This window comes from Mollisia scopiformis, assembly GCF_001500285.1.
Source record: "Mollisia scopiformis unplaced genomic scaffold LY89scaffold_11, whole genome shotgun sequence".
Classification (NCBI taxonomy): Eukaryota; Fungi; Ascomycota; class Leotiomycetes; order Helotiales; family Mollisiaceae; genus Mollisia; species Mollisia scopiformis.
The window spans coordinates 76,169-102,601 of NW_017263591.1; the positions used below are offsets into that span (position 1 = coordinate 76,169).

Consider the following 26,433-nt stretch of genomic DNA (forward strand, 5'->3'; position numbering starts at 1 on the left):
GAGCAGTGGAGCGAAGACAACTGTGTAACTCTCTTTGGAAGGGATCGCTCACTTATGCTTTGATTATATCATTTCCTTCTGTAGTGAGTACTCACTCCTCCTGTTCCTAAGCAGCTACTTGCCATGTGCGCCAAATAGGGCATGAAGGCACCGAGGAATCTTCTTTGCAGCAGTTCGACGCACCCCTTGCCATTCATGCCGCCACAACAAGGAATGCTTCTAGGCGAGTGTTACTTTAAGACACCGGATATGCAACTCCTTGGGTGCTGAGGATGGTTCGAAACGTAGCTGTGTGCAAATGGGAAGATTCTTCTTAGAGATTGATTGATCTTCACCAGGCTCCTGCAACAATGCTGGATTGAATTGATGTTATTTACTAATTCTCTGTACTGTATAGTCACAATGACGAACACCTTCTAGCTTCAGAGCCATCCCAAGCAAACCACTTCTGCACCACCATCACTTCGACAGACGCTTGGCGCTTCTCCCCAAGAAACTTGTTCCCATCTTCTACGACGAGGCCCAGACTTGCCAAGAACGCCTCCGAACAAAATGGGGAGTTTGAGCGAGAGCATGATAGGCTCGCTTTAGCCAATTGGCAATTAAGCGACGCCCCCTAACCGGCAACAAATGAATCGCTTCCGGCGGACAGACCCTTTCCCACACCTGCCGCAATCTTTTCACAAAATCCTCCGGCCGCTCCTCTTTAGAAACAAATTCCGAAATCCCAACCATGCGTGGGTGACCGAGCACCTCGCGTCGAAGAAAACTGCCGTTTGCCTAACACCTAAATAGAACGAAGAATGTTCGAAGGCGTCGCACTAATGGTTTCCAATACTACGGTCCAGCCACTGCTTGTCTGGCTGTGAATTCCCTCACAAACTCCGTTCAATTGGGAGCTGAACGAGCCTTCTTTGATAGCTGCCCCGGAATGATCCTTGGCTGCTGATAACGCCACTTCGAAGGACTGGGGTTAAGGTTAGACCCCTGGTCTCCACTAACTGTCAGGTGGATACCGACGCCACGGTAGCCGAAGGTTATTGGATAATTGAAAGGAATTCATGAGGATGCTTCTTGCTTAACCTTCTTACCTGAAGGAGTGATATCCCAGAAGATTGCCTAGGCCGAATTTCGTTTGCAACCACAAAAGTGGAGTGCAACCTTGAAGAGGCATTATACCGTCAGCTAATATATCAATAGCACATGATTGCAGCTTGTGGACGAAGTCGGCACAGGCACTCAAAAGGAGCTGTCTCGGTAGAGGATTTGAAGGCGTTTTTAACGACATGGGCTGATATCTCAATATTGGACTAGTCCAGACAATTGGGAACAACATCGCTTGTGAAAGTAATTCTGAGTTCTACGTAAGCTAACCTAAGCTCAGAATGTCGAAGTTGTCCGAGATTGGCGTTTTACTTCAACGAGCGGCATTCTCCATTGGCAGGCTTGAAGGGACAGGAGGTAATGAGCAGAAAGTATCAGGTACTTCTGGTTATTGAAAGAGACAAAAACTACTGGTGCAACATCGTGGATTATGTTCCACGTGGGAAGAGATCTTGGTAAGTCGACTCCCGTAGGGTCGTATTTTCGAGAAGCAACTCAGACGGCTTATCATTCGATGGCCCCCCAGTCAGAGGAACAACCCGACTGGATTCCAACACCAAAAGATGCCCATGGGCTACTGTGACTAAGCCATGTGTCGAGTGGGTGTCGGGACCAGAAGCTCTGAAAGCATCCCCGTCTGCGCCTCGTCTTGACTGGCTGCATTGCTTCATTAGCCGGAAGCGATACTGCGGAATGAGCCTTGTCTCTCATTGGTCCGAGGCAATGCCAACGTACCACTCATTAGATTTATAGCTAGTACGGATCCATGTATCTATGTAAGCCCCGCAGCTCTGCATACACTATTGCCCCTCTGCAATATCAATAATTCAAGCATCCGAATCCGTTTAGTTCGAGGGGTTCTCCAAAAGTGTAATCTCAAGCTTCTGCTCTATCCATGTGTGCCATGTGGCAGGTATATATGTCTGTTGATGGCGCATGCATCTTGTTTTCTGCACTCCTGTCAGCCACTTGCACCTTCTTCCAAGATTTCACTCCTGCCAAGCTTCTTGTGAAACAGATTCATAGTCAAAGCACAATCTTTTCACTCTCAGAATGCATTTCTCTCAGGTCTTCTCCTCGGTACTCCTGCTGCTGACAAGTGCCATCGCTGCCCCGATCGAGGAGCGCAACACATGTACTACTCTGGCAGTCAGAAAAGAATGGTTCGTGATAGAAATCCTTACGTGCAATTAAGGTCATTATGCTAATCTTGCCGTCTTACAGGAGAACACTTTCCAAAGCGGAGAGACTCGAGTATGTCGGGGCTGTAAAGTGCTTGATGGCAAAACCCGCCCAAACAGGTGCCTTCTTCGCTGGTGCCAAAACTCGCTATGACGACTTCCTGGCACTGCACATCAACTCAACCGACTATGTGCATTTCAATGTAAGTGCTGATGATCCATGGACCGCACAAGTGCAAATGCTCATAGAATCTACAGGGTCCCTTCCTGCCGTAAGAAATCTCCGTCAAGCCACCAACATGGGCCAGACTAACCATTTTCAGGTGGCATCGTTGGTTATTGCACCTTTGGGAGACAGAGCTCAGGACCACTTGTGGATATAAGGGCTATCAGCCGTAAGGAACTCAGAATAAGCCAAAGACTTATTTGGCTAATCTACTTAGATGGTGGGACCTTCTGCAGGATAATACTATTGGGGGTTATGCCAAATCTCCACTTTTTGACAACACTTACGGTCTAGGAGGTAAAATTAACACTGCAATTTTTTGACGAGCATGAATACTGAGCTGAGTCATAGGAAATGGTCCTTACATCGCTGATGTGAGCTCCAACATCACATTCCCCGTCCAGACGCCGACTGTAATTCCTGGCAGAACTGGTGGTGGTAAGTCGGATATTCTGTTATTCTCTCACAATGAGCTAACAATTCTAGGCTGTGTTGAAGTTGGGCCATTCGCCAACATGACCATCAACATGGGAATGGGTAAGCTTCTACTGCGCAAAATGACGCTGCAACATTGCTAATCATTGCCAGGCCTTGATCTTTCTTACAATCCTCACTGCATGCGTCGAGATTTCAGTCCTACCCTAGTTGCTGAGGCTTTCAGCAATGCCTACTACGAAGCTGCTCTCGCCTCTGAGAACTTCCAGGAACTCAACCAGAACATCCAAGGTTACAGTTTCGAGATCTCTGGGATGAGGCTCCACGCTGCTCTCCACATCGGCGTTGGTGGACAAGTCGGTGACGAGGCTGATATGTGGTCTTCACCCGGAGATCCAATCTTCTGGTTTATTCACGCATCATTGGATAGACTCTGGAACAATTGGCAACGAGAGTGCTGGGAGACACGCCAATCTGAGATTATGGGTCCTGATACGATTTTCGCCTACCCATTCGACTTCTTTGGCGAGATTCCGTACACGAACATCACACTAGACTACGAATTGGAGTATGAGCACTTTGGCAGCAATGTCAGGATTGGAGACATCATGGATGTTGAAGCTCCCAATTTGTGTTACACTTATGAGTAGTTGACTACGAGGATCTCGGTCGAAGTTTGGTGTTCGGGGGAGTGCCCCATTGGCGCGGGTAAACTATTGTAATCATTTGCTTGTATATATCATGAAAGATAGAATGGCTCTCGGGAGTATAGACAAAACAAAGCTTGATTCCCTCTGAGATGCCGACGGTTGTGCATGGACTATTCGATCCCAAGTAAATAATTTCAACAATACAGTGTCTTAGCATCTACCATTCTCTCTATTTCTTATGTTCGATCTTGCACGCCAAAAGGTCCATGCATGTTTTCCAGAACAAATCTCTGGGCAAGATCGTAAATTACCAGTCTGATCCCTTCAAGCATCAACTGTTCGCTCATCGACGGCGGTGAACACCCAACAATTATGTAGAATTAAGATACTCCCCTATTTCCTAGATGGCGCTTATCACATGGCCAGAGAACACCCTTCGCTCAACAGACAGGACAGCTGTAGTAATATCCTAAAGGCATCCCGAGAACTAATATTAAGAACGAACCCCCAACTTCTAGGAAGAATAAGGAGAACAATGAGATGTATGAATCTATCATCTGAGAGGTGAACTCGCTCATCAGGGTACGATTTACCCTCTTCCTGCTGCCATGTAGCTTTCTCTGATGTATTCCGTGATTATAACACTCTCTGTGGGTCCGTGTCTGCTTGACTGTGACATTAACTGTATTTGCAAGTTTGTTGTACCGATGGGCGTTATTGAAACTTTTCCCAAATAAGTGCTCAGCCAGCTTCCACCAGCTACATCTACCTCGTGCATATATCCACGAAGCTCTATATCGTCCTCAATGTGGCCATTGTTGAGTATTTTCACGTATGCCACGCTGTTGCACGACGTATGGCTCCTCGAATACTGGGCCAATACAAGTGCAAACCGATCACCATGCTTGTTCCCAAACACGAAGACGGCTTGAGCACCACGTGCGTGTTTCTCTGGTCTTAAGATCCGCTTCTTTCGGTCGAACCGTGCACCAGCTTTGCAATGGAGACTCCGAAGCTGATAACCAGATGCTTCTGGGGGCAATCCCGCGAGGAAGAAGCACCCTTGCAGGCCCTCGTTGAGTGTCGGCGCTTTTATGCGCAGCCTCTCTGTATTCTCAGGGCTCAACGTCTTACTGTCAAAGTTGAGACAATCGCTCGGAACCAGTACAAGATCTCGTAACCGACCACTAAAAGTACCAATGCCCCACTGCCGCAATGGAACCGCAAGATAATTCTGGTCGTCGTCTTGTAAACGGCAGTCGAGGACGGCGAATGACTCGTCAAGTTCTGAACGTCGAATCACAGGAAGATCAATATAGACGCATTTATTGTGTATCACTGGCGGAGAGTGATACACATGACCCCAAGAACCCATCGAAACTATTTTATGACATTTTTGGAACGCGGCAGGAGAGTCAGCTAGAAGACCACCAAAGGTGCTCTCTTGTGAGGACAAAAACTCGGGTCGAGACAATAGTTTCGTGTATCGTTTGAGTTCGATTATGGACGCTTCGTCAAGTCGCCATGCAAAGAGAGAATGATCGTAAGAAGACTTGAGGATTTCTTCTTGCAATCGGATGAAGGCTTTCTGGCCTTCTCCGTAGAGTAGCGGCATGTTGACATCGAATAAACCAAGTAAACTATAAGCAGTATCTTCTAACCGGGTAGCCTTTCTTTTCGCTGCCCATGACATCTTTTTCGCTACGCTGACAAGCTCGAGGCTTGTACCGCATAGGTCTTCTTCGTCGATAGTGGTTATGCTCGATATAATATCGGCAAGCTGTTCTTTCGTTCCGATATGTTCCCAAATCCTGGAATAGAATAAGACGAACCGAGGGGCAATGAGCTCTTGTAATGTCCAGCTTCTGGTGAACCAACGACTCTGGGCAAGTTCCTCTTCCTGTGGCGGATTGCATCCCGAAACGTCGCTCAGATAGACGTAACACACTTGAGCTTTCTGATACCATCGAAACATGGAATTGATAGCCTCGGAAAGCTCAGCACTACTTGTCTTGTCGATGCAGCATCTAGAAACAAGCGAGTCAGGAACGAGTTGGTGGCAGCCTAACCGGGTAGTACAGCCTTACGTATCGACCCAAGCCCAATATAAACCATCCTGAATTGCTTGCTCACAGCACTTTCTGATCTTCTCATATCCAAGTTTATCTTGTCCTGAACCAGCCAAATTCAGGTCCTGAAAGGTAACTTCATCGCGACCCCACGTATGGGACAGTATCGCGTAAGGAGGGGTATCATCTCCCATAAACTCGCGCAACTTCCGCGTTCGCGCATTCAGAAGGCGCATGATGGAGATTCGAATCGAGGAATATATACAGCACTAGCCGAGAGTCTAGATAGTATCAAATCTAAAAAAAAGAATTGGTGGCGAGAAAGGCGAGGCTATATATGAGGCAGGGTTGTAAGCTTTCGGGACCTGGTGGACCCCGCGCTAAGCCTTGTGATGCCACCTGCAGGTTCGTCTGTCTTGCTTTAACCAGCCAATGGACACAAGAAATGTTTTGGGTGGTTTGTAACCAGGACTTTTCAGCTGCACCGCATTGCTGTTCCATACTCGGCGAGTTGCCCCGGAAATTGAGGCCGAGCGCGCCCATCACTGGGAATGACTTCGACGGAGGAAACGATTGGTAAACGAGATAAACTAGAGTGGGGGTTTCTGCAGATTACCAACAGCATGTTGTTCAACTGCAATATATTTGGAGGGATCTAGCAGAAGAATGGAGCTGGTCATCGGTCCAAGAGTTGTAATTCTTGTCATGTAATCCGGATTTCTTTGTGTGACTATTTAATATCTGACGTTGGATTAACCTCAGCGCTCGTGTTCCCATCCCCGTCAACATCCGGTCACAGACGAATTTACACTGCTTCAGCCTCAACGGACATGCCACGGAAGAGCTTACCTATCATAAGTTTCAAGTGCCGAGCTCTGATCAAATGGCATTTGATGATGAACATTTCATCAATTCTTCATGGTGGTCCATTGTGATTGGGAGGTGGGAAGCTAACGAAGTAAGCCACCACATAGAACTCAATCGGGATGCCTGCAGCTCCAGCCTCGCTGGATACGATGCTGTGAAAGCCCGGATGAGAAGCACAGCTTGAGATGAACAAAAAATGCTCACGCGGGAGGTACGTGACCTTTGGAAATGCACAGGAATTTAAGCAATGGTATCGACTCAATGAAGCTAGAAGCCAAAGTGGTTGTACTTGCGCATTGTTGCTCGTCGTTCAAAGCGAAGCTAGCCAATTTTCATTAGAAGGCTCAAGACTCTCCCGTATGTGTCTATCCTACTAGAGAATAGGTAGCACCGAGCCATGTTATTTCATCAGCATCAGCATAACCGTGGAGTGGCGAGGAGGCGCTGACTGAAATAGGGGCAAGAGCCTCAATAAATGACCTATCGCGAAACAAAATTGGATTGATTTTATATTCCGAATTCTAATCTGGCCTCGATTTCATTACACTTTAGGAGAGTATATACGCAACAACAGTATGACCGTTGACTGGTCCTACGAGATCAAGCGGAAGCGACCTTTGTTCAATTGATCATGAGGCCACCTGGAAGAGTTGGTAACCCTGCAAGTTATAAGTATTAGAAAAGACCATCTGAACTTAAGGAAAAACTCACAATCATCTCCATCAACATCTTCTTTCATAAGTTGTGGAATCGTGCAATTCATGGCAGCTTCTGGAGTTTGTGAGACCAGCTCCTTACAGACATCATTTGAGCAGCGAGCGTTTAAAGCACGCTGCAGAGCATCGCCTTTCCACCCAAACATGTAATCTCCATGCTGACCATGACCAGATCTAAAGATCTCATTAGCTCATAGGATCATGGGGAAACAGTCGCAACTTACGGGTCTCCGGTCGAATACGAAAAAGGTTGGCTCCCATCTTCAGGCCAAAGTTCCTTGCTGTTATATGGTCTCGTATCCCACATAACCTCATACATCAACTGCGGAAGATGAACGGGATGTGTATCAGGGCACGTTCCTCTACCCATAGCCGGTGTTAGGGTAGTGTTCGTATCAATAATAGGATCTACATATGGCTCGAATGGGATCGTAGCATATGCAACATGGCTTTGGTGGTCGGGAGAATCAAGATTCTTGCCATCCCAGCACGTGGGAAAGGTAATCGTGCTACGGATACCACCTGGACAGAAGTGAGTAGGGAAACTGGTCGTGTCATTCCCGGTGCAAGGTGGTCCGCCGAAGGGCGTGAAGTTGTCGCCTTCGAAGCAGCGATGGCAGATGCCTCGAGACTCTCCTGTTGTATTGCGGAGCACAGGATTTCCTGCGAGCATACGGAAACCCTTTTCTTATGTCAGCGACTTGGAGTGTTGTAGATTTGTGTAACGACGACGATATGCCCCAGGTGGTAATTTGATCTGCTTGGGGTGTTTGACCCAAGCATGCATTAGATGAAAGGAAAACACTGACCGGTTTAAACGCGGTAACATTACTGACTCCATCATAAGGTGGGATATAATAGACTGTGATTCCTCCATTTTGCGTGAGTCCTCCATTGGGAAATTGGCTGACACGTTTGAAAGTTCCATTTCTTGCTCGGTAATACACAGCCGCGGTCCAGTAGTTGCTGAAATCTTCACTGAAAGTACAGCTGGTGCAGTTCGATCGAGAAGGAAGATCATAATTGACTGGAGTCATGGACGGCTTGAAGGAGTTTCCTCCAACAATTTGGTGAACGTGCGGAGAGCCTATTACACCAGGGTTGACAAGAGGATCGAGGCGTTCAACGACGAGTTGAGAGCATGCGAATCGCATCATCGCAGCTTGCCTTTCCGCCTGCGTGGCCCCGAGAAGGGCCAAAGTTGTGAGCGTACTCCAATACATTTCGAGACTGTTCCGTAAAAAAAAGTTGAAACGAGTTCGCAGACAGGAAACAGTGAAGGAGATTGTAAGAACTTAAATTCACATGCCGGATTTACCCCAGATGCAACTACCGGAAGATAAGATACTGCCTTCAAACACTTCAGACCGTATGAGTGGATGTGGGGCTTCGAGACTTAATATACTGGGTGCCGGGAGAAGATTCTCTCCTAAATGCTCGGGTGAGGATCCAATTAAGCGAATCTCAGTAAACAAGAGATATGCATTTCGAAAAGAGCGAGATCAATCGTAGTATATTACAACGCATGTGGGACCTTGAGATAAGAGCTTTCAGAAATGGAAAGGGCCGAAGCTTGAATGAGGAGGGACGATCTTGGAAGTAACAGTGGCTAAAAGACACACGTGGGAAGGCATGGACATGGGGCATGAACTTCTTCCGAATGATACTCCTCGGTGTCGTTGCCGAAGATTGTGTGCGCGAGTTTTTCTGTAGAAAGTGCCTTTCTTACTGAAATCTCCGCTAGTAGCAGTAGAATACACCAACCTTGCACAGAGCTTTACCAGTGTGTGGTTTCGCAATGGAGTATATCTCGTTTTTCGCGTGATCCATCCCTCGAGTCTAGCGTAGGTGATTGGACAACCCAACAAATGTGCCAATAATGCGCCAAAAAATTTCCATATCCGCATTGTTTGACCACATATCCCAATTTGAACCCGTACCGTGGATGGTCTGTAAAGAAGCCCGGAACAGGCGAGATGGTGGGGACAAGAGATGTGTGCGGAGATCATGGACAAGATCAAAAATGTCCGGAGGAAGAGCAGTCGCAGAGCAATGCAGATCCTCAAATAGTCGTCAATGTCCGAGGTGTATATATGTAATCGTCGTCCGCCGCGCTTCTTGCAGTTGAGGATTAAGTGAGTAAGTTCGAGTATGCTGGTCCAAAGATATTCATATGCCATCTCGCCCAGCCCGATCCTGCTAATTGATGGCGGATCGGTACCTCGGAATTCTCTTCATCTCCCCCGCTTGTTCTGTGACCAGATGAGAAGCATTCGTTTACAGGAGGGCTTCGAAAGACAGGCGAGGCGGAGGAGGTTCGGCTGAGAATCGGATACCGTTTTCCCAAGGCTGTTGCATAACTGGAAGCTGTAGTGGTGATTGACATAAGAGCTGCCTTTATGGAGGCTTGATATGATACTGGGGAAGGAGAGAGAAGGAGAAGAAGCTACCATAGAATATAGGAAACTTGAATAGATAGCTGAAAGCTGCATATCGATGCTGGAGGGCCCTACAAAGGCTGACACTTCAACACAGGGGATACACTCAACCATAGCATTCAAATGACAGAACCAACTGTCCATAGCACACAGCGAGCGCTTTGCTGGCATCAATCTCGTAACAACAAGTAGAGAAATATGGCGATACTGCTTGCTGATCGGCGATGACGGTGCAGAACGACGTGAGGTCAACAGATTCGAGAGGGTAGCACAGCTCATTGTACCAGCCGGACATACAGATAGCAATTTGAGACTGTTCAAGCCAAGATACGCAAAGGATAATTCAAGCTGGCATGCTGTGACTTGCTAGAAGAAGCAATGGTTCGAAGTGAACATCTTGGAGTCGAGATTTTTGTCCAGCTGTGCGTGGATGTAAGATCTTGAGGTCAAACATGTTGGTGATGAGTGCATACTTCTGGAATCGACGCTAACCCGTTAAGAGACTAGCGCTAAACCTCCACCTCACCTGGGGATATCTTCAAAATGATGCAGCAAAAGAACAACGTTTGTTACTTTCTGGAGAAGCAAGAGCTGCTGCATCATGCAGATCGGTTCCCTTGGCTTTTTTACACATTGCCTAGATTGGCACTTGTTTGAAGCCCAAGCTCCACCTTGGTCATCGAGACTTCAATCTTCTTCGATGGTCTTCAGATCCTTTGATAATCACAGATTGCCATAAACCATGCTGAGATGCCTTGACTTGAGCAGTGCTTCAAAGTACAACATACTAACCCGTTTTTCAATACATACAGTTTATTGTTTTCAGCTTAATTCAGGCCCCGCGAGCCCCACTTATGAGACCGCCCCGTTCATTCGTCTTTTTTTCTTTGCAGTATTATGCATAGAATAATATCACTCAAACTCCTCGGCTCTGTTGCTGATCTCCTTTCTCTTCCCAGAATCCTACTCAAGCGCACATGATAGAAACAGCATGGGGAGGCGTTCCGCATGCCGTCGTCCCTCTCCATGAACCTTCCAACGAGAAGGTCACAAATGTCGGTGATATAGCACCACAAACAGCATCTTCTTTGGAAGCTCCTCGTGAATCATCGGCGTCAGTCAGCGCTGAATATGAGCATGTCTACCCTGAAGGTGGAGCGCGTGCTTGGCTCGTGGTCTTTGGATCTTGGTGCGCTATGTTTGCATCACTCGGCATAGCCAACACATTGGCTTCCTTTCAAGCCTATTTGTCCAAGAATCAACTTTCTGGTTATAGCCCCGGGCAGATTGGATGGATATTCTCGATTTACACCTTTTTGTCATTTGCTTGTGGCATATACATTGGTCCTCTGTTTGATGTGTATGGCCCTCGATGGCTCATTGTTCCAGGCAGTGTCTGTGTGGTACTGAGTATGCTGTTACTGGGAGTCTGTACAGGTAACGAGTCTTTCGATGAGAGAAACAGCCAGCTTACTGACCATTGATAGAGTACTGGCACTTCATCATTGTCTTTGGTATCATTGGAGGCATCGGTACAGCTCTCCTATTTACGCCGTCCGTTGCAGCCGTTGGCCACTTTTTCAACAGAAGACGTGGCACCACGACCGGAATTGCAACGGGTGGAGGAGCTGTAGGAGGGGTCGTATTTCCCCTCCTCCTGGAATCACTTATTCCACAGGTCGGATTGGCCTGGGCAACACGCATAATGGGCTTTGTCATCCTCTGCCTTTCCATGATCGGCATTCTCCTCATCAAATCCAACCTTCCACCATCCCGTACCGCAAAATCGCCACATCCAGATTTCCGAATTTTAGCACAACCCGCGTTCTTCTTCACCGTCATGGGTAGCTTCCTAATGGAATGGGCCCTCTTCGTTCCGTTGACTTACATTACCTCGTACGCTCTTCACGCGGGATTCAATACTCCTTTCTCGTATCAAATCCTGCCTATTCTATCTGCTGGTTCTGTCTTTGGTCGCTTCTTTCCTGGCCTCTACTCCGACTTCATTGGGCGCTTCAACCTCATTCTTCTCTGCACCATTCTGACCATAATCTCCATATTCGCTATCTGGCTGCCATTCGGGACAACGACGCCGGGGATTGTGGTGTTCGCGGTGCTGTTTGGCTTTAGTAGTGGGAGCAACATTAGCTTGACGCCAGTATGTGTTGGGCAGTTGTGCAAAGTAGAGGAGTATGGGAGGTATTATGCTACTTGTTACACCATCGTCAGTTTTGGTTGCTTGACAGGAGTTCCCATTGCAGGAAGTATTGTGCAAGCTTGTGGGGGAAGTTATTGGGGACTGATTGTCTTTACTGGAGGGTGCTACGTTGGAGCGTTTGTTGCATTTGCTATAGCGAGGGGGCTTGGTGGTGGTTGGAGAGTCATGATGAAGTATTGAAACACACAATTTGGATTTATTGAGCCTACTGAGTCCTCAATGCCAGATAGACCTTGAGAACTCCCAAACACTTGATTAGTTATGGAACTTTGAGAGTCTGCCAAGTCCTTAGTTATCTAGAAAACTTCTGAAGTCTCCTGAGTTCCCAATTCCCCACAGGGCTTACGGAGTGTAGTAAGTCATCAATTTCCTACGGACGTTTATAGTCTTCTTTTGAAGGTGAATTGCCTGATCTTCTGCACTAGTTCTCCACATCATGCCTTTGTTCTGAGAAACACAAAAGCAGATCAAATCTCTAGAACAGCAAGAATCTTGACAACACTTGCACCTCCCCCTTTGAATGTTTCGAAGCATTTCAGTCACTTAACCGTAGTCCAACATCCTCCCCACCAAAAGCACCAAAAGTACCAAAAGGTTTCCCTCCACAGGCACCATACCACTTATCTACTCCAGTGACAAAGCACTCTTCGTGTTCAACCAAAAAGGGTTAGACTAAGAGATGTATTTATACCCCCGAGATACTTCCAAAGCTTGTGAGTCACTAGTAAATACCACACTTTCCGTTCCCACAGCCACGACATGATTCACCTTCTCAAAAGTACAGAATTGAGTCCAAACACAGGAGATACTTAACAAGTTCACCTTAGTACGGAAGTTCACCCATTCACACGCACAGAAAAAGGGCTGGTTATTCATTCACTCAGTTAATCTAGCAAGCCAATTTTCTGTCCCGGATGTCTATAAATGGCAGTTCAAAACATCAGCGAAAAGCAAACCAGTACAGTGCACAAACTCTGACCTCAGGAGTGAGCGTGCGATGTTATGCTCACCGATGACGTTAAAGTTTGGGGATGGATGTTTCCTTCGAAGTGTGGATAGTGGGATATTTGGTTTGAAAGCTTGGTGGAGTTGATAATAAGAAATAAATTGACAACGAAGAGATAATCAACAGTAAGAAAAAGGGTTGGGCAGTGGTAACTATCACAAGTCATTGGTCATTGATCACGGAATGAACATGTGAAAGTAAACCTTTCTATTTCCTCCCAAGTGAATTTGCACAATTTGCGCATACAGCGCAGACAGCGCAGACAGCGCATATCGCGCGAATAGCGCGAATGGTGCAAAACGCGCAATATGCGAGAAAAGCCCGCTGGGCGAGCAATCCCAACAAGTGCAACTCATTTTTTGGCCAAGAAAATAATGCTATCAGACAAAAGAGAATAGCAAGAATGTTGGTACCAAGCCAGAGCAAGGAAAAGGGCAGAACATCCTAGTCAGCCATACAAACACGTCTAAAGGAAATAAACATTGGAATGTGTGTCCACAACTAATACTTTCAAAAAACTATTACAAGACAAAATAAAAGATACTTGCGCGAAACTCAGTAAGAAATTTCAGGTAAGAAGAATGACCGGCAGCAACCAGCAACCAGCAAACAAAATCCCCAACAAGACCAACTCTTTCCTTTCAACCCTTCTCATCTCAACACAAGGAACACGTTTCAGCAATTCAATAACAAAGCAAACAACACTGTAATCTCGGCAACTCTACAAAAATATCCAAGAACAAATGAAATGGTGGAACAAGGATCAGATAAAAATCTGACCCGCTTTCAGAAAGAAGTACAACTTCAGCACTGAAATTCATAGATTAAACTAGTCACATAAAGTGGAGACGGTTGTAGACCTTGACAATAGGCTCCGCACTGCGGCAAACTGTATTCTGCCTTGAATTTAAGAAAGAAGTGAAAATGTCGGTCCCCACATGCACTTCCTCAGAGAGGAGAATGTCTTGCTTTTTCAAGTAACAAAAAAATAGCGCGAAACTTGTGTAAAGGAGAATGTCTGGTCCACTAGCGTGATATTAGCGTAGGAAAAACTATGGAACTATTAGCTAAAATCTTGAAATGTGATATCGCACTTGAGGACAATATCAAAGCATATGTCACTTTTCGAGAATATAAGGCTTTGAGAGTCTGGAAGCACTTGCACCACAATCTTCGATATTCAGAAGCTCAAAATCTGACATACATTTTCACCATCATAATGTCTGGCCCTTCGAGGAGCAGCGGAGTTGAAAATCCCGTTCCATTGTCTGAAAAGAATATACACATTTTCAAAATCTGGAAAAGCACAAAAGCCGCAAGGGTAAAAGGAACTTCATGCAGCGCGAGCGATGATAAAGTCAACGATGAAACGACTCTTGGTACAAGATTACACACACTGCTCTACCTTCCACCTCCAATGTCAACCATCCATCCATTTCGAGTTCTTATCGACCCCATTCAACACATGAGTTCTGTGTTAAATCCAGAATCCATAACCCAGCAACGCTGCCTTCAAATATGGTCCGCACTGCGAGAATGCAGCTCATTTCTCTCCCGGAATCCTTCCCGCAGATTGACTATGAAAGACCATTGCCGTTGGTGATGACTGGTTCGGCAGGACTTGTCGGCCCTTGAGGTCTCTTCGCTCGCAGGGTAAGAGGGAATGGGTACTCGTCAGGGTCTTCTTCCTCACTACAAAACCGTTAGCAATGCACGAATTAGGAAATGGAATTCAGACGTACGGCAACTTCCACGCAACATAATCTTCCGTGCTCAAACCTTCTCGTCCTTCTTGCAGACTGGCGAAATCACCCGGAGTCATCATACCACTTCTATCTCTTGGCGAACCTGGTACGCTGAATGGCCGTGAGATCTTTTGCTCAATGCCTGGGATGAAGTCGTCTTCGTCTTCGCTGCTGAAGGAAGCTGGGTAGGCTCTGCGGAGGGCCAATTGTCTAGCCTTCACATACTCCATACCCATTCTCTTCCAGTCCAGCAGATCGCTCAGCCTCTCGGTTCGGTTTCGCTGGTTAATACGTTGACGGCGAGACTTGCCCGCAAAGTCGAACATGAAAGATGTGAGCTGGTTGACTGAATCATCAACGCCCTTCATTCTTCGGTCGACAATGTAGATTCCGTAATCGGTCGAGTTTTCGATCAACTCTTCCATATAACATCCGAAACCTGATAGATTCGTTGTGATACTCGGTACACCCATCACAGTACACTCAGCAGGAGTATAACCCCATGGCTCATAGTAAGATGAGAAGACACCAAGATGGGTACCTCGAACGAATTCGTCGTAATCCATTGGCAGAACTGGATTGGCAGAGTTCAAGAACTCAGGATGGAAGACGATCTTGACACGGTCTGTAGGATGGTTGAAGAGTTGAACTCTGCGGATTTGATTTAGAATTGGGTCGTCTGCGTCGTTTGCCATGTTGTGCGTGACAATAGGTGGAAGGCCGTGTCTCTTCATGGCGAATAATCGTCTGCGGAGCAGAATTCGGTCCTGGCTGGTGATCAAATCCTTCTCATCGGGCATTGGGTCTCCATCATGCCATTTGAGAGCTCGCTCGAAGATTCGCTTCCCAACGCTGTGTTCGATCACATCCACCGTATCTCGCAATGACTTGATCACAGCTTGTCCCTTCAAAGCTTCAACAGTCAAAGATTGAGTTTGTGCAGGCATGATAATAAATGCAACAATAGTCATCTTAGACCCCGAAGACTTCAGTCTGTGGTTAAGACGCGCCAGAGACTCAATGAACATATCCACACCCTTATTTCTGTACTCGTATCGACCAGCAGTGAAAAAATAAAGGGTATTCTCGGGATCGAAATCATTGTGTCCGTAGAAGTGGCCTCGTACGAAATCGTGGATCTTCTCCTTTGCCTGCTGATGTAAATTTTGAAATTCGTGCATGGCAGAGAATTTCGTAACATTGAGACCATTAGGAAGAACACCATCTGGTTTTCGCTTTAGGAGATGCTCAGACTCGTATGCGGTAATGTGGGAAACAGTGGTAAAGACATCGCACGAGTGTGTTGCTGCACGCTCAATGCAGTATCGGTGGTAGATTCCACGCTTTCCAGCCTCTGCATCCACATCGAAGTATTGTAGGTTATTGTAGAAATCGACAGAGCCTGCGCAAAGGTATCGTCCGAGCAGGGTAGCGTGGGTAGTGAAGATTGTGGTAACATCAATTCGACGCCTCTTGCAGAGCGGAAGTGCTACACCGGACAGCCATTCGTGGAAGTGTGCAATCACAGCTTTGGTCTTCTCATGCGCAACGAACTAGACAGTGTTAGGTTTCTTCAGGTTGAAGATTTGGTGCGCATACCTCTCCCAAAAACCACGCAACAAGGTATCCAAAGACTACTGCCTCATTGGTCTCATCATCACCGGGTGGGGATGGGATTCCTGCGGTATTCCAGAGATCGGCCTTCCACTCGTCTAGAAATCGGTAGGCGGTTTTTGTATCGATCAAAACAACTCTAGGAGCTCCCTCAATCAACCAGCGCCCGTATACAATGCCAATGCCTCGCGCTTCCATCGACTCAATGGTCGCAGCTAATTGTGGATTCGTGGGCGTGAGTGCTTCGACCTCCACAGCGGCCTGCGATCAATTAGCCAGTGTCTGCGAAGCTTCTAGCAGTTGCAAAACATACCGATTGCCTATTGAGAGGCCCAATAAGGGTATATCTGTCCCCATATTCTGCGGTGGTCACCGGTGCTTTGGATTTGATGACAGAGTAGATACCACCCACTGTGGCAGAGTCAGTGGCTTCATATCTCAACGGTTTCTGTGTAACGTACCTCGGTTCGCAACCTCAGTGGCTATCTCGAACAGAAAGTGGTTCCGGATGTCTCTGTTCCCTTCAGACATGGTGTTTTGTGGGATGTTTCTCTTTGCGACGGATTTTGATGGTCTGATGTTGGTGAGGAAAGAAGATGGCTGGGGATGGCGCGATCGACGTATTTCCAATTTCGAAGCTGGAAAGCCCGTCGACTACCTGAGAGCGAGGAAGGAGCAATGATCTTGCTCTTCTCCTGCTGCAGGAATTGTGTGTGGTGGGAATTGGAAGCTCTGACGTCCTTTTGAAGCTTTCCCCACATGATCAGATCAGCTTTCGGCAGGCGGTGGATTGCTTGACGGGATGATGGCTACTTACATACGTCAATTGAGAAACCAACTGAAAGGAATGTATGCGATGTGGTACGACAGCACACAATGCGTGCGGAAGATAGGAATGTCTTTGTTTTATGAAAGGTGAAGAATAGGAAGAGGAGCAAGGTCGAGGAGGATGGAAGGAACCGGGGATAGCTTTCTGCTCTCGCTCGCACTTCTTTCTCTCAGCAGATTTCTATTCCACTCTCTCGCAGGCCCGCGCGGGCTGTCGCTAAAACCCGCTGGCTCGCCGCCCCAGCTCGTCTCCAGGTTCATCATTCGCTGGAATTCACCACCAAAACCCGTCCGAGGGCAAAATTATCCCTGCCCAAAGTTGGAACCCTGGCTCCCCAATGACCTCATGCTCTCACCACCGCCGCTGTCATTTGCAGAACACGACATAAAAATGCTGAAAGGGTTATGCGGGGTTGATATTCATTGAAGATCAGAATTGCGTGGGTGTTACGACTCAAGTGTTTGGATTAAACATGTGCAATTGAATTTATCCTGTATTTGCATCTACGGTATCGCATGCATGTATCATTTCCCCTTTCATGCTTCCGGCCTTTCTCCTCTTCTCCAGGCCATCTCCACTTCTTGACAGGAAAGCTCAGCAGCATCTCCAGATCCCACTTTTTCCCATGTCAAGCTAAGACCCCCACTAGCCTGGAATGGGCATCGAGCTTATCACATGATCCCGGTTTCAAGGTGGAACCGCAATCTCGTGCCTTGAATCTGGAAAAGATATCAACTGATCAATCCTCGCTGCTTCATACGCATCTTACACCGCTACAATGCACAGGAACAAAGCAAATGTCTCTCAACTGCCCATCCTCGAGTTCAACCCGGAGAAAAATCGAAAATAACCGGCCGTTGAGAAGTCTCACTTCGCTGCCAACCACTCGTTGAACATGTACCCCTGGCATTGGGGCGCAAATAAGCGTGGCGAGCCGCCAACACTTTTCGCGAGCATAATTACGAGGCACGGCAGGGCCGACAATGAAAATCGCCATGCCTTCAGGAGGGGAAGCAATTCGAGAGTCTTTGAGGACGAATCCCTTCTTCACGAGAGCGTCAAGTGGCTCTGCACATTATCGTCACTTCGCCGAATTGAGGGACGATCATCTGAAGATCCTTCCAAGTCACGGGATAGGTGCATATCACTTCACAATGGGCGGAATTGGCGTTGCACAATTATATCAGAGTTTGAAATTTTTTTATTTGCTATTGACAAAGAGCACGACAAAGAGCTCAAACGGAATTACGAAAACTTGCTTACCTTGTCACACAATACTTACGTTTCCCTTTGTTTGCTCCATCACTATTCGGGACTTCGAAGGCCGCTTTTGACCAAGTCAAACATGTTGCTGTTTCTGGATGACTTGATACTTGCGCTGACGATATCTTTCTGATCCGCTTCTTCATCAAGCATGAGTTTGGCGACCATATCAAGAAGCTCCTGCTTGCCTTGGTCGCCTTCCTTTGTTTTGGTGTTCAGTCTGCCTAGCAGCTTCTTTGTCCAGTCAGCATGCTCTCTCCTGGCAGTTCTTTCTTTCCTGGCTTTCATGACCTTGTACCGGTTGACGAAACAGTTCGTACATGAGCAAAATGTTGCATCGTGAGGCTCTTTATCATCAGCCCCATAGCGACGAGTACAGTGGTAGCAGAAGCAGCCAGGCCTTCGGTGATGTGGCCTCAGATTTTGTTCGCACTCACCTCTTAGATGGTCATTGTCCACGAACTGTCGAGTTGTGTTTTGGATGTCATCGACAAGGGCTTCGACATCCATGCCAAGAAGGACGTCGTCAGCGTTTGTATTAGATGGTGCTGGGTTTTGTAAGCCTCTTTGATCTAGAGTATCGTCGATATCCGAGTCCCATCCAACCGAGAAGTGTGCCAGAACGTCGTCGCCAATGTCCATCGTGTTGAGAATATCGTCGGATAAAATAAAGATATCGCTGACGGAGAAGTGACTGACAATGCGGTTCTCGAGACCACTAAACCTTCTCAGAGCAAGGTGGCTAGTATTGAATGCGTCCGCAGCGGGCGAGTCAGTAACGTCTCTCGAGCTGTCGAAGAGGGGAGAAGTATCTGGGATCTGGATTGGTAAGACGTTGAAATACTTTCCACTGTAGCTGCTATTTATGCTAGCAGCTGAATGCTCAGCTCGAGACACGAAGTCCACATGATCGCCCAGCGTCCACGAGTTCGGTCTTGAGAAGTGCGAGAATAGTTGATCTAATTCATCCTCGCTATTATCAGCACCAGGCTGATCATCGTATTCACCATAACCCTCTCCATCGTAGGTAGGGAACACCGTTTTTGGTGACACATCACCACCGTTCGATCCGCGTCTCGTTCTCTCCGAGCTCAAGAACGGATTCTTGAACTCGATACCGTGTTTGACTCGGGCAAAGAATTGCTTCTGAGCGCGCAAGATGCTCTTTCCGACCACCTGGGGTGGATCGACGAAGAGAGTTTCGAGCTTTTCTTGATATTCTTGTGCGGTGGGTACCTCGAGGACAGCAGTGGAGATTGTTTCGTCTCTTCTCTGCACCATACCCTGACGACGAAGTCTCTTCAATACCACCTCAGGTGGATCTTGAAAGAAATCGTCCTCTTCTTCCTCTGGCTCAGGCTTGCTGATAAGGAGGCTAAGAGGTGGGGAAGATTCGGAGCGAGATGAGATTCTGGTGGAGATTTCGGGATGAGCAGAGCTGTGTGCCAACTCGATGACAAAAGGTGCGAAAGACATGTCCTGCATGTCGTGTTCGTAAAGGCCGGGCGCACTCAGATCAATAGATCGGTGAGACATTTTAAGTGCTGTTGTTGAAGTCGTTGATTTCAGGAACTTGTTTACTGTGAGTAAAGGAAGTCTTGATATTGTAAGGTCGAAGTTCTGATGATGTTAAGTGTGATAAGCAGATCCCCAGACGTTGAAACCCTGAGGTTTTAGCACAAAGTAACAATGCTGTTCTTCTTGAACAATGGTATTGTTTGTGCCATCTTCTCTTTATCAACCAAGGAGCTGGAGCAACAATGACAAAGTACTCTTTATCACCGACATCGCACAAAGGCCTCTATTGTTCTTGACCCAGAGAAAGGTGACAACCCATCGGCGCATCCATCTCTTTGGAAATGCAGGCCCAAGATTTCATCGGAGAGAGGTGTGAATTCTGTCTGGTACAAATCCAGACATTGAAGATTTTTTTTGTTGCACATCGCAACCTTTTGTCCTCCTCCTCCTCCTGCTCCTCATCATCCTCATCCTCACCACTATCCTAGAATGTCTGGTCGTTTTCGGAGGATGATACTTCGTATTCGATGGACTATTATGGTGTCATGCGACATAATGGGCGGGGGACCAACTTTGATGAGTGTCCTACAGCGAAGTGAATCGGCGAATGAATGATTGGAAAGTGTGATGAGGTTGAGGAGAGGAACATTTTTGGGAAAAGATCCATTTCCTGCGTAATTCATTAGAGGAGGCTTTGAAGAAATCTCATCGGATTCTCAATAGAGGAAAACTCTTAGATCAGCTTCGTTGATTCTCATAACATAGCCTCTTTAATATATCTGATGAAATGAGCATTCTATTGTTGCAAGTGCACCAATTTCCACCTCTTATCTTGTCCTGCTTGCCTCAGCCATTTACATTTTGATTGCCATATTCAAGAGAGGTTTCCTCCCACGGAGAGGAAGTGTGGAAGCTGTATTTACATCTTCAGAATTGAGAAGCAACAAGTGAGATTATGGGTTAGCTGGAAAGAGAAAGAGGACAGCGAATGATGACCAGATGAAGTCCATTCAAACCCAAACCTATTCTACCAAGATCTCCCTCTAAGAACCAAAGCATCAACTTCTCAAAACCCCCATCCCTTCACATAAAACAACATCCCCACCTCTTCTCCTCCCTTCTGCCCATCCTGGCCAAGATAGCAGACCTCGTCAAATGCGCCTGAAAAGCATCTTCGTCACCAGCATGAAAAGATTCAAAGGAGTGTTCGCTTTCGGTATCTTTCTTTGGCTCCGGGGTCCTCCCACGACGTCGTATTGAAAAGAAGGCTTCGTCGCCGGTGTGGAATGAGAAAGAATCGAAGGAGGTTTTGCGTTTGGTTTCTTTCGAGGGTTGTGGTGTGCTGTCGTCGTGTAGCGTTCTAGATCTGCTTGTGGGGATTATGGAAGACGGGTTCGCTGTTTTGTTGAGCTTCATGGGGTTGTTCTTGAGGGTGTTTTGATATCTCTCGGCTTCAGACCTGGCTATTGATATCTCGTTGTAGACTTCGTTTGTATCATACCTACTGCCTACACTGGTGTTGTCGTCCGTCTCGGGTCCAGCAGAGCTTTGTGGTACAGGCTTCCGTGTCACGGGTCTTCGTTCTTTCTCGTTGAGTCCTTTCGAGATAGGTAAGGGGACTGAAGTTGAAAGTGGTGGTTCGGAAAACGCATTGTAATGGGGCTTGTTGGTTTGCTTGAGGGGGTAGGTGCGAGCATGGTCAGTATGAGATGTTGGTGAACTTGATAAGCTGGAAACAGATAGAGTTTGTTGTGCTGCATATCTGTCAACGGAGCGGGAGAGGGACATGTTGGGTGTGGTAGTCTGGACGTGAAAGGTGTGAGAAATTATGTTGCTGACTATGATTTTTATGTTGTATTGGGGGTCTTTTTGAGTTATATACTTAATTGTGACATTCTCGAAGCATCTTGTTGCTCGACCTCATATGACAGGATGTGCCGGATTCTTTATCAAGGAGAGTTTCAGTCCTACTATCCACTATTGAGCAGCAGATGCTTGCAGTAACATGTATGCTAGCTATCCTTGTCGAGATTTCAGAGTCAGGCTGGAGAGTGCAGTCCTTTCGTTGGGAAGCACTTGTGAAAAAGTAAGTCCAAGTTGGTTGGAGAGAGGAAGTTCTCAAGTAAGGGTCTAGCAACGCGACAATGAAGATAGGCAACGAGACTTCTTTTGACCACTCCGTTGCATCTCAGATGAAGATTACGATAGTACTCTCTCTTTCGCAGTACTACCTACAGAGTGAAGAGCTTGAAGGAATATTCACGTGATCGTCGCTACTGAAGTAAACCAATATGTTCAGAGATATAAATTATGCATTTTCTTTTCAACAATCACTTGGAAATGTGCAAATAATATTTTCGTATTCTCAAATGAAATCTATCCATCCTTTTATTTCAGTATCCTCCCCTTTGCCTCCAGTGTCACTACTCTCAATGCTTTACTTTCCCCGCCAGCACCCATATGTACCACCATCTAGCTAGGTCTACAGTACTTCGTCGGTGACGTTGGATCGTCATAAACAATCTTCTGCGTCGTCGTTGTCCGGGTCACGTTGCTCTTGACTCTTCTCAGTTCGTTCTGTCCGGGGGCTGGGTTGTTGGTGGTTGTTTGAGTGGTGGTTGTATATTCGTACGTGGACGCAGAGTTGTTATTGCTGAGTGTATTCCCCATGATGGAGTTTGTTGAGTGAGTCGAGGGGAAGATGGAAGCTTGTTCGAAGGTTGGTGGGATGGAAATGTGGTTGGAAGGAGAGTGGAGATGTGGATGATGAGAATGAATATGATTTATGCATGTAGCTGAAGCCGAAGATTATATATATACACAATCCTGATGCTTTCGTTCTTGGAGTTAGTTTGACCACTTGAAACCTTTTGTGGCGCAAGTTTTTTATTCTAGTTTTAGTCGTGAGCGCAAAACATCATGGCAAAGAGTCCCCCATTGTACTACTCATCCTCAAACACCAAACCAATCATGGAACCCAATAATGGAACCCTGTATCACCTGTAAAGTTCGTGAGTAGAGGTTGCAATCCACATTGGCTGTCACCTTGAAAAGGTCCGGATTCATTTAACAAAGAGAATCTAGTGAAACTTGCATCACTCTTTCCTTTATTCTACCAGAGAGGACTCTTTTTGGAATGCAAGGCGGTTACGCGTGACCGTGATTGTTCCTCGCTCCAGAGACATCTGTAAATCCTGGACAATGGAATCGAGCTGACAACACTAGAATCAGGCTCTCACTATGTTGCCCGTGCAGTTTGTATTTCATCAAAGGTCAAATGATGGAACTTCTTGCCAAGGAGGCCAGGTGCTTAGATACGTAAAAGGGGGCGAATTCGGCTAAAATATTTCGCCACTCGCTTACAAGATGATCCTTCCCCTCTGCATAACTAGCTATTCTATTGGCTGCAACTCTAGGTGACCTTCTGCCATCAAGAGTTTCAGGCAGCAGTCAGATAGAATATATCAAAATAAATTCTTTGAACCAACGTTCTTCACTACATCTCATCATCCATCATGCCTTCATATTCTAGCGGACAATTCTACCACGACTGGCGATACGCCATTAAGAAGGATTTCGCCGACCCTTCTGGAGAACCCGTCAAGTATGCTCAAGATGGCTTCAGAACATGGGGTCGCGAACTGCACAAGATTCCACTTTCAGAAGCTCCGAATGGAGTATCAGTGAACACCGATGGCAGCCTCATAGCAATAGCAGCAAAGGAAGATATTCTCATCTACGACACGACCAGTTTCTCTCAAATCATGGTCCTGAAAGGTCATGTTTCCAGAATAGATGCTTTGGCCTTTCAACCAGGGAAACCTAAGGTCTTGGTTTCATCAGCGCAAAATAACTATGCAGGTTCAGCTCCTGCAGAGCCTACTATCATATTCTGGGATCTCGATGAGCAGAAGAAGCATCCCATAATGGAAGATAGCGAGGTACTGAAGATCGCAAACCAAGCTAAAGACAATATTGTCAAGAACCTCCAAGAGGCTCAAACACGGATTGAATTGTCGACTGAGGAAGAAGGAAGACTAATTTCAGCCATCGAGCCTGTCATATCGCGCATCGCCAAGACTCATAGCGTTGTGAATCGAAAATTCATTCACGGCCGCCTCCAAGGCTCTTTCCAGTCCGAGATCTTCAGTCCATCTGGTTCGCATTTTATCTACTTGCCGGGTAATCGACCTATCTCCAATGGCAAAGACGCTTGGGACGTCAAGATCTACTCGATGACCACCAACGAAGACGCCTTTACCTTGATCGGGCATACCGATTGCTTGATGTGGATGGGCTACAGCCCCGATGAGAGCATGATTGCTACTGTAGCCTGGGACCAAAGCATGCGCATTTGGGATGCCGCGACTGGGCAACAAAAGTACGTCTTTGAAACAAAAGGGCAGAATTGGACGGGCGGTTTCTCCCCGGATTCTACAAAATTCGCTGGTACCTGCGGGAATGGCACGTTTTACGTTTACTCAATGGTCGATGGCACCACACTTGTGGAGCATACACCAGAAGCAGGACGCGGTTGGATGCGAGCTCTGGATTGGTCTGCCGACAACAACTTCGTCGCAGTAGGTGGAGGACATGGAGCTGGCTCAGGAATACTATTTCTGTACGATGTTGAGAAGAAGCAGGTTACCCAAGAACGGATTCTTAGCACGGATGCATGCAAAGTTGATCAGGACACAAAACGGTTTCTGGGCGGCTTTCTTGAGTGCTGCAAGGTTCGGTTCGTGGATGGAGGAAGAAAGGTTGCTGCCTTAACTGGGGGCGATGGCGGGATCGAAACGTATGATTTGAACACTTGGGAGAAGTGGCGCTTCACAAGACCTGGTATTGATCCAGAATCTGAGGAAGATGTTAACGAAGATGAAGGGAAGGCTGAGGAGAGTACTGAAAAGGGACAGAAGAAAGAGAAAGAGAAAGCACACGGAGGCTACGCTATGCAAGTTTGGGAGGATCAAAAGATGGGAAAGGTATTCATTGCTAGTATGGACACCGATGCAGTGAGAATCTGGGATGTCCTAATGACGATGGGGAACGAGTCTTGATTATTTGGAACTGAAACAATAACATGTCTGAATTTACTTTGGCAATAATTTCAACTTTTGCTTGCTGCAATAGGCTGCTCAATAAATCAAAACATTGTCATCATGTGCTAACTCCATTTGAAAGGATAATGCTCGAGTTCACTCTCTTCCCTTTGTCCTAGAATACAACTTAACCTTTGAGCTAAACATAGATCAATAACAAAGAACAGACTTTCATACAAAAGTGCTTCGGTCTCTTTCACACACCAGGTACTGAATGTATCAAGTTTCCCGCGTCTGAGACAATTCCCCGCACCCGAAACCCCAATCAACGTTGAGACTGTAGCTAATAATGTCGAGTGACTACAACCCACCCATGGGTCAATTCTGGGATGTCCACTACTCCAACTCTTCGTCCGCTTTACGGAAAGCCAAACGGAGACAAGATTCTCTAGGATCAATTGATGCTTCTCAATTCCCCACTATAGAATCGAATCAGAAGTCTCATCCCGAGTCTCAAACAGCGCATTATCGTAAATCCCGCCCACGTCGAACGCCTCCTTACGTGGCGGACTCCCAGAAGCGAAAACATTCAGTATCTATCGAGGATCTAGAACATCAACTGTCAGTCGAAGAACTCGAACGGCCAGAGACACCAACATGGGATCAAACAGCAGAGCCCAAGAGGAATAGAGAATATCAAGGATGGCACTTGCAATTTACACCGACTCAAAGACCTGCGATGGCCGTGGCACACCCTCAATGTCGGGAAGGGACTGAAGTGAGATTCGATTCTCGGCACTTCAATGAATTCCCGAGACCGGAAGGTAAGAGGAAACGTTGCTTGGCTTGTGGAGCGCTGTTGGGGTATTATAGATCTGAGGTGGACATCTACGGGAATGGGGAGGCGTATGACGAGGGACCTTTCTGTGAATATGGAGATGAAAGAGAGTACGTGTGAAAATTTTGATATCGGGGCGAGATTCCTCATTTTTCTGGAGATAAAATCAAACTAAATAGTATTCTCACTACCAACCGTCTGGATTCTACGTGGTGATTTGCAATCATGTTTTTCGGGCTTATAATGACTGGCACCAAGCCTCTCAGAGAGCTTTAATTGATCCCTATTAAGAAGACCTTAATGAGGTCTGATAAACGTTCTACTGAGATTTAAGATAAGGACGTTGACGCTTTTACAAAAACAAGAGTGTTTGTCTTAATGTGAAGCACTCGAACAATGCAAATCTGGATTTCGCATAAACTTTGAATCAAATCTATCAAAGAGTATGGCGGAGGCATAAACCTTCAGCTTCATCCAAGGTTTTGTTCAACAATGAGACTCCTTACATAGATATAAGACTCCTTCGCCTTGCCACATTCTCAGCTCCTCATCTACACATACTTTTCGATTGATAGGTATTGCTTGATTCATAACTCCACAAGCTCGAACACTAACTTTAAGCCCGCAACAACTCCGCGTCCAAAATCAAAATCCATCAACATCTCTACAATAAT

The 26,433-nt window shown here is 46.6% G+C and overlaps 11 protein-coding genes across 11 annotated transcripts; 5 read left to right on the plus strand and 6 right to left on the minus strand.

Annotated features, from left to right (window-relative positions):
- The first annotated feature begins 1,966 nt into the window (after nt 1-1,966).
- Nucleotides 1,967-3,891, plus strand: LY89DRAFT_50069 (Di-copper centre-containing protein). Its single transcript, XM_018207959.1, has 8 exons — nt 1,967-2,267; nt 2,329-2,488; nt 2,544-2,557; nt 2,609-2,680; nt 2,729-2,808; nt 2,863-2,949; nt 2,998-3,048; nt 3,100-3,891. Exons 1-8 carry the CDS (start codon nt 2,158-2,160, stop codon nt 3,594-3,596), a joined length of 1,071 nt encoding a protein of 356 aa, XP_018071631.1. The 5' UTR covers nt 1,967-2,157; the 3' UTR covers nt 3,597-3,891.
- On the minus strand, nt 3,891-6,224 carry LY89DRAFT_50073 (HET-domain-containing protein). Its single transcript, XM_018207960.1, has 2 exons — nt 5,684-6,224; nt 3,891-5,623 (listed from the first exon to the last, which is right to left on the minus strand). Exons 1-2 carry the CDS (start codon nt 5,899-5,901, stop codon nt 4,186-4,188), a joined length of 1,656 nt encoding a protein of 551 aa, XP_018071632.1. The 5' UTR covers nt 5,902-6,224; the 3' UTR covers nt 3,891-4,185.
- Nucleotides 6,225-7,126: 902 nt separating this feature from the next.
- On the minus strand, nt 7,127-8,405 carry LY89DRAFT_615292 (uncharacterized protein; the record flags this gene model as incomplete). Its single annotated transcript, XM_018210722.1, has 4 exons — nt 7,127-7,191; nt 7,244-7,422; nt 7,473-7,930; nt 8,058-8,405. 4 exons carry the CDS (start codon nt 8,403-8,405, stop codon nt 7,154-7,156), a joined length of 1,023 nt encoding a protein of 340 aa, XP_018071633.1. The 3' UTR covers nt 7,127-7,153.
- A 238-nt stretch (nt 8,406-8,643) lies between these two features.
- On the minus strand, nt 8,644-9,610 carry LY89DRAFT_50065 (uncharacterized protein). The gene has a single exon (XM_018207958.1). It carries the CDS (start codon nt 9,426-9,428, stop codon nt 8,799-8,801), a length of 630 nt encoding a protein of 209 aa, XP_018071634.1. The 5' UTR covers nt 9,429-9,610; the 3' UTR covers nt 8,644-8,798.
- Nucleotides 9,611-10,663: 1,053 nt separating this feature from the next.
- On the plus strand, nt 10,664-12,084 carry LY89DRAFT_584056 (MFS general substrate transporter; the record flags this gene model as incomplete). Its single annotated transcript, XM_018209247.1, has 2 exons — nt 10,664-11,123; nt 11,225-12,084. 2 exons carry the CDS (start codon nt 10,664-10,666, stop codon nt 12,082-12,084), a joined length of 1,320 nt encoding a protein of 439 aa, XP_018071635.1.
- A 1,990-nt stretch (nt 12,085-14,074) lies between these two features.
- Nucleotides 14,075-17,249, minus strand: LY89DRAFT_684369 (putative glycogen). Its single transcript, XM_018214866.1, has 6 exons — nt 17,087-17,249; nt 16,731-17,018; nt 16,583-16,680; nt 16,255-16,530; nt 14,653-16,208; nt 14,075-14,602 (listed from the first exon to the last, which is right to left on the minus strand). The coding sequence occupies exons 2-6, from the start codon at nt 16,798-16,800 to the stop codon at nt 14,488-14,490; spliced, it is 2,115 nt and encodes a 704-aa protein (XP_018071636.1). The 5' UTR covers nt 16,801-17,018; nt 17,087-17,249; the 3' UTR covers nt 14,075-14,487.
- LY89DRAFT_684370 (uncharacterized protein) lies at nt 16,997-17,540 on the plus strand. Its single transcript, XM_018214867.1, has one exon. It carries the CDS (start codon nt 17,219-17,221, stop codon nt 17,522-17,524), a length of 306 nt encoding a protein of 101 aa, XP_018071637.1. The 5' UTR covers nt 16,997-17,218; the 3' UTR covers nt 17,525-17,540.
- An 863-nt stretch (nt 17,541-18,403) lies between these two features.
- On the minus strand, nt 18,404-19,897 carry LY89DRAFT_668622 (uncharacterized protein; the record flags this gene model as incomplete). Its single annotated transcript, XM_018213049.1, has 1 exon — nt 18,404-19,897. One exon carries the CDS (start codon nt 19,895-19,897, stop codon nt 18,404-18,406), a length of 1,494 nt encoding a protein of 497 aa, XP_018071638.1.
- Nucleotides 19,898-20,703: 806 nt separating this feature from the next.
- LY89DRAFT_684372 (uncharacterized protein) lies at nt 20,704-21,684 on the minus strand. The gene has a single exon (XM_018214868.1). The coding sequence runs from the start codon at nt 21,665-21,667 to the stop codon at nt 20,963-20,965; it is 705 nt and encodes a 234-aa protein (XP_018071639.1). The 5' UTR covers nt 21,668-21,684; the 3' UTR covers nt 20,704-20,962.
- Nucleotides 21,685-23,355: 1,671 nt separating this feature from the next.
- LY89DRAFT_746806 (YVTN repeat-like/Quino protein amine dehydrogenase) lies at nt 23,356-24,939 on the plus strand (the record flags this gene model as incomplete). The annotated part of the gene is made up of 1 exon (XM_018221103.1): nt 23,356-24,939. Exon 1 carries the CDS (start codon nt 23,395-23,397, stop codon nt 24,937-24,939), a length of 1,545 nt encoding a protein of 514 aa, XP_018071640.1. The 5' UTR covers nt 23,356-23,394.
- Nucleotides 24,940-25,270: 331 nt separating this feature from the next.
- Nucleotides 25,271-25,879, plus strand: LY89DRAFT_733149 (uncharacterized protein; the record flags this gene model as incomplete). Its single annotated transcript, XM_018219764.1, has 1 exon — nt 25,271-25,879. One exon carries the CDS (start codon nt 25,271-25,273, stop codon nt 25,877-25,879), a length of 609 nt encoding a protein of 202 aa, XP_018071641.1.
- Between the last annotated feature and the right edge of the window lie 554 nt (nt 25,880-26,433).

What these genes read in the sequence shown, in the direction of transcription:
- LY89DRAFT_50069 (XM_018207959.1), top strand. Translation starts at nt 2,158, where the DNA reads ATGCATTTCTCTCAGGTCTTCTCCTCGGTACTCCTGCTGCTGACAAGT. An exon ending in CTGGCAGTCAGAAAAGAATG is followed by an intron (nt 2,268 to 2,328) that starts GTTCGTGATAGA and finishes GCCGTCTTACAG; the next exon opens with GAGAACACTTTCCAAAGCGG. An exon ending in CAACACTTACGGTCTAGGAG is followed by an intron (nt 2,809 to 2,862) that starts GTAAAATTAACA and finishes GCTGAGTCATAG; the next exon opens with GAAATGGTCCTTACATCGCT.
- LY89DRAFT_50073 (XM_018207960.1), bottom strand. Translation starts at nt 5,901, where the DNA reads ATGCGCCTTCTGAATGCGCGAACGCGGAAGTTGCGCGAGTTTATGGGA. An exon ending in TATTGGGCTTGGGTCGATAC is followed by an intron (nt 5,624 to 5,683) that starts GTAAGGCTGTAC and finishes GCTTGTTTCTAG; the next exon opens with ATGCTGCATCGACAAGACAA.
- LY89DRAFT_50065 (XM_018207958.1), bottom strand. Translation starts at nt 9,428, where the DNA reads ATGGCATATGAATATCTTTGGACCAGCATACTCGAACTTACTCACTTA.
- LY89DRAFT_684369 (XM_018214866.1), bottom strand. Translation starts at nt 16,800, where the DNA reads ATGTCTGAAGGGAACAGAGACATCCGGAACCACTTTCTGTTCGAGATA. An exon ending in TTGCGTGGTTTTTGGGAGAG is followed by an intron (nt 16,209 to 16,254) that starts GTATGCGCACCA and finishes AACACTGTCTAG; the next exon opens with TTCGTTGCGCATGAGAAGAC. An exon ending in TATGTTGCGTGGAAGTTGCC is followed by an intron (nt 14,603 to 14,652) that starts GTACGTCTGAAT and finishes ACGGTTTTGTAG; the next exon opens with TGAGGAAGAAGACCCTGACG.
- LY89DRAFT_684370 (XM_018214867.1), top strand. Translation starts at nt 17,219, where the DNA reads ATGGAAGGAACCGGGGATAGCTTTCTGCTCTCGCTCGCACTTCTTTCT.
- LY89DRAFT_684372 (XM_018214868.1), bottom strand. Translation starts at nt 21,667, where the DNA reads ATGTCCCTCTCCCGCTCCGTTGACAGATATGCAGCACAACAAACTCTA.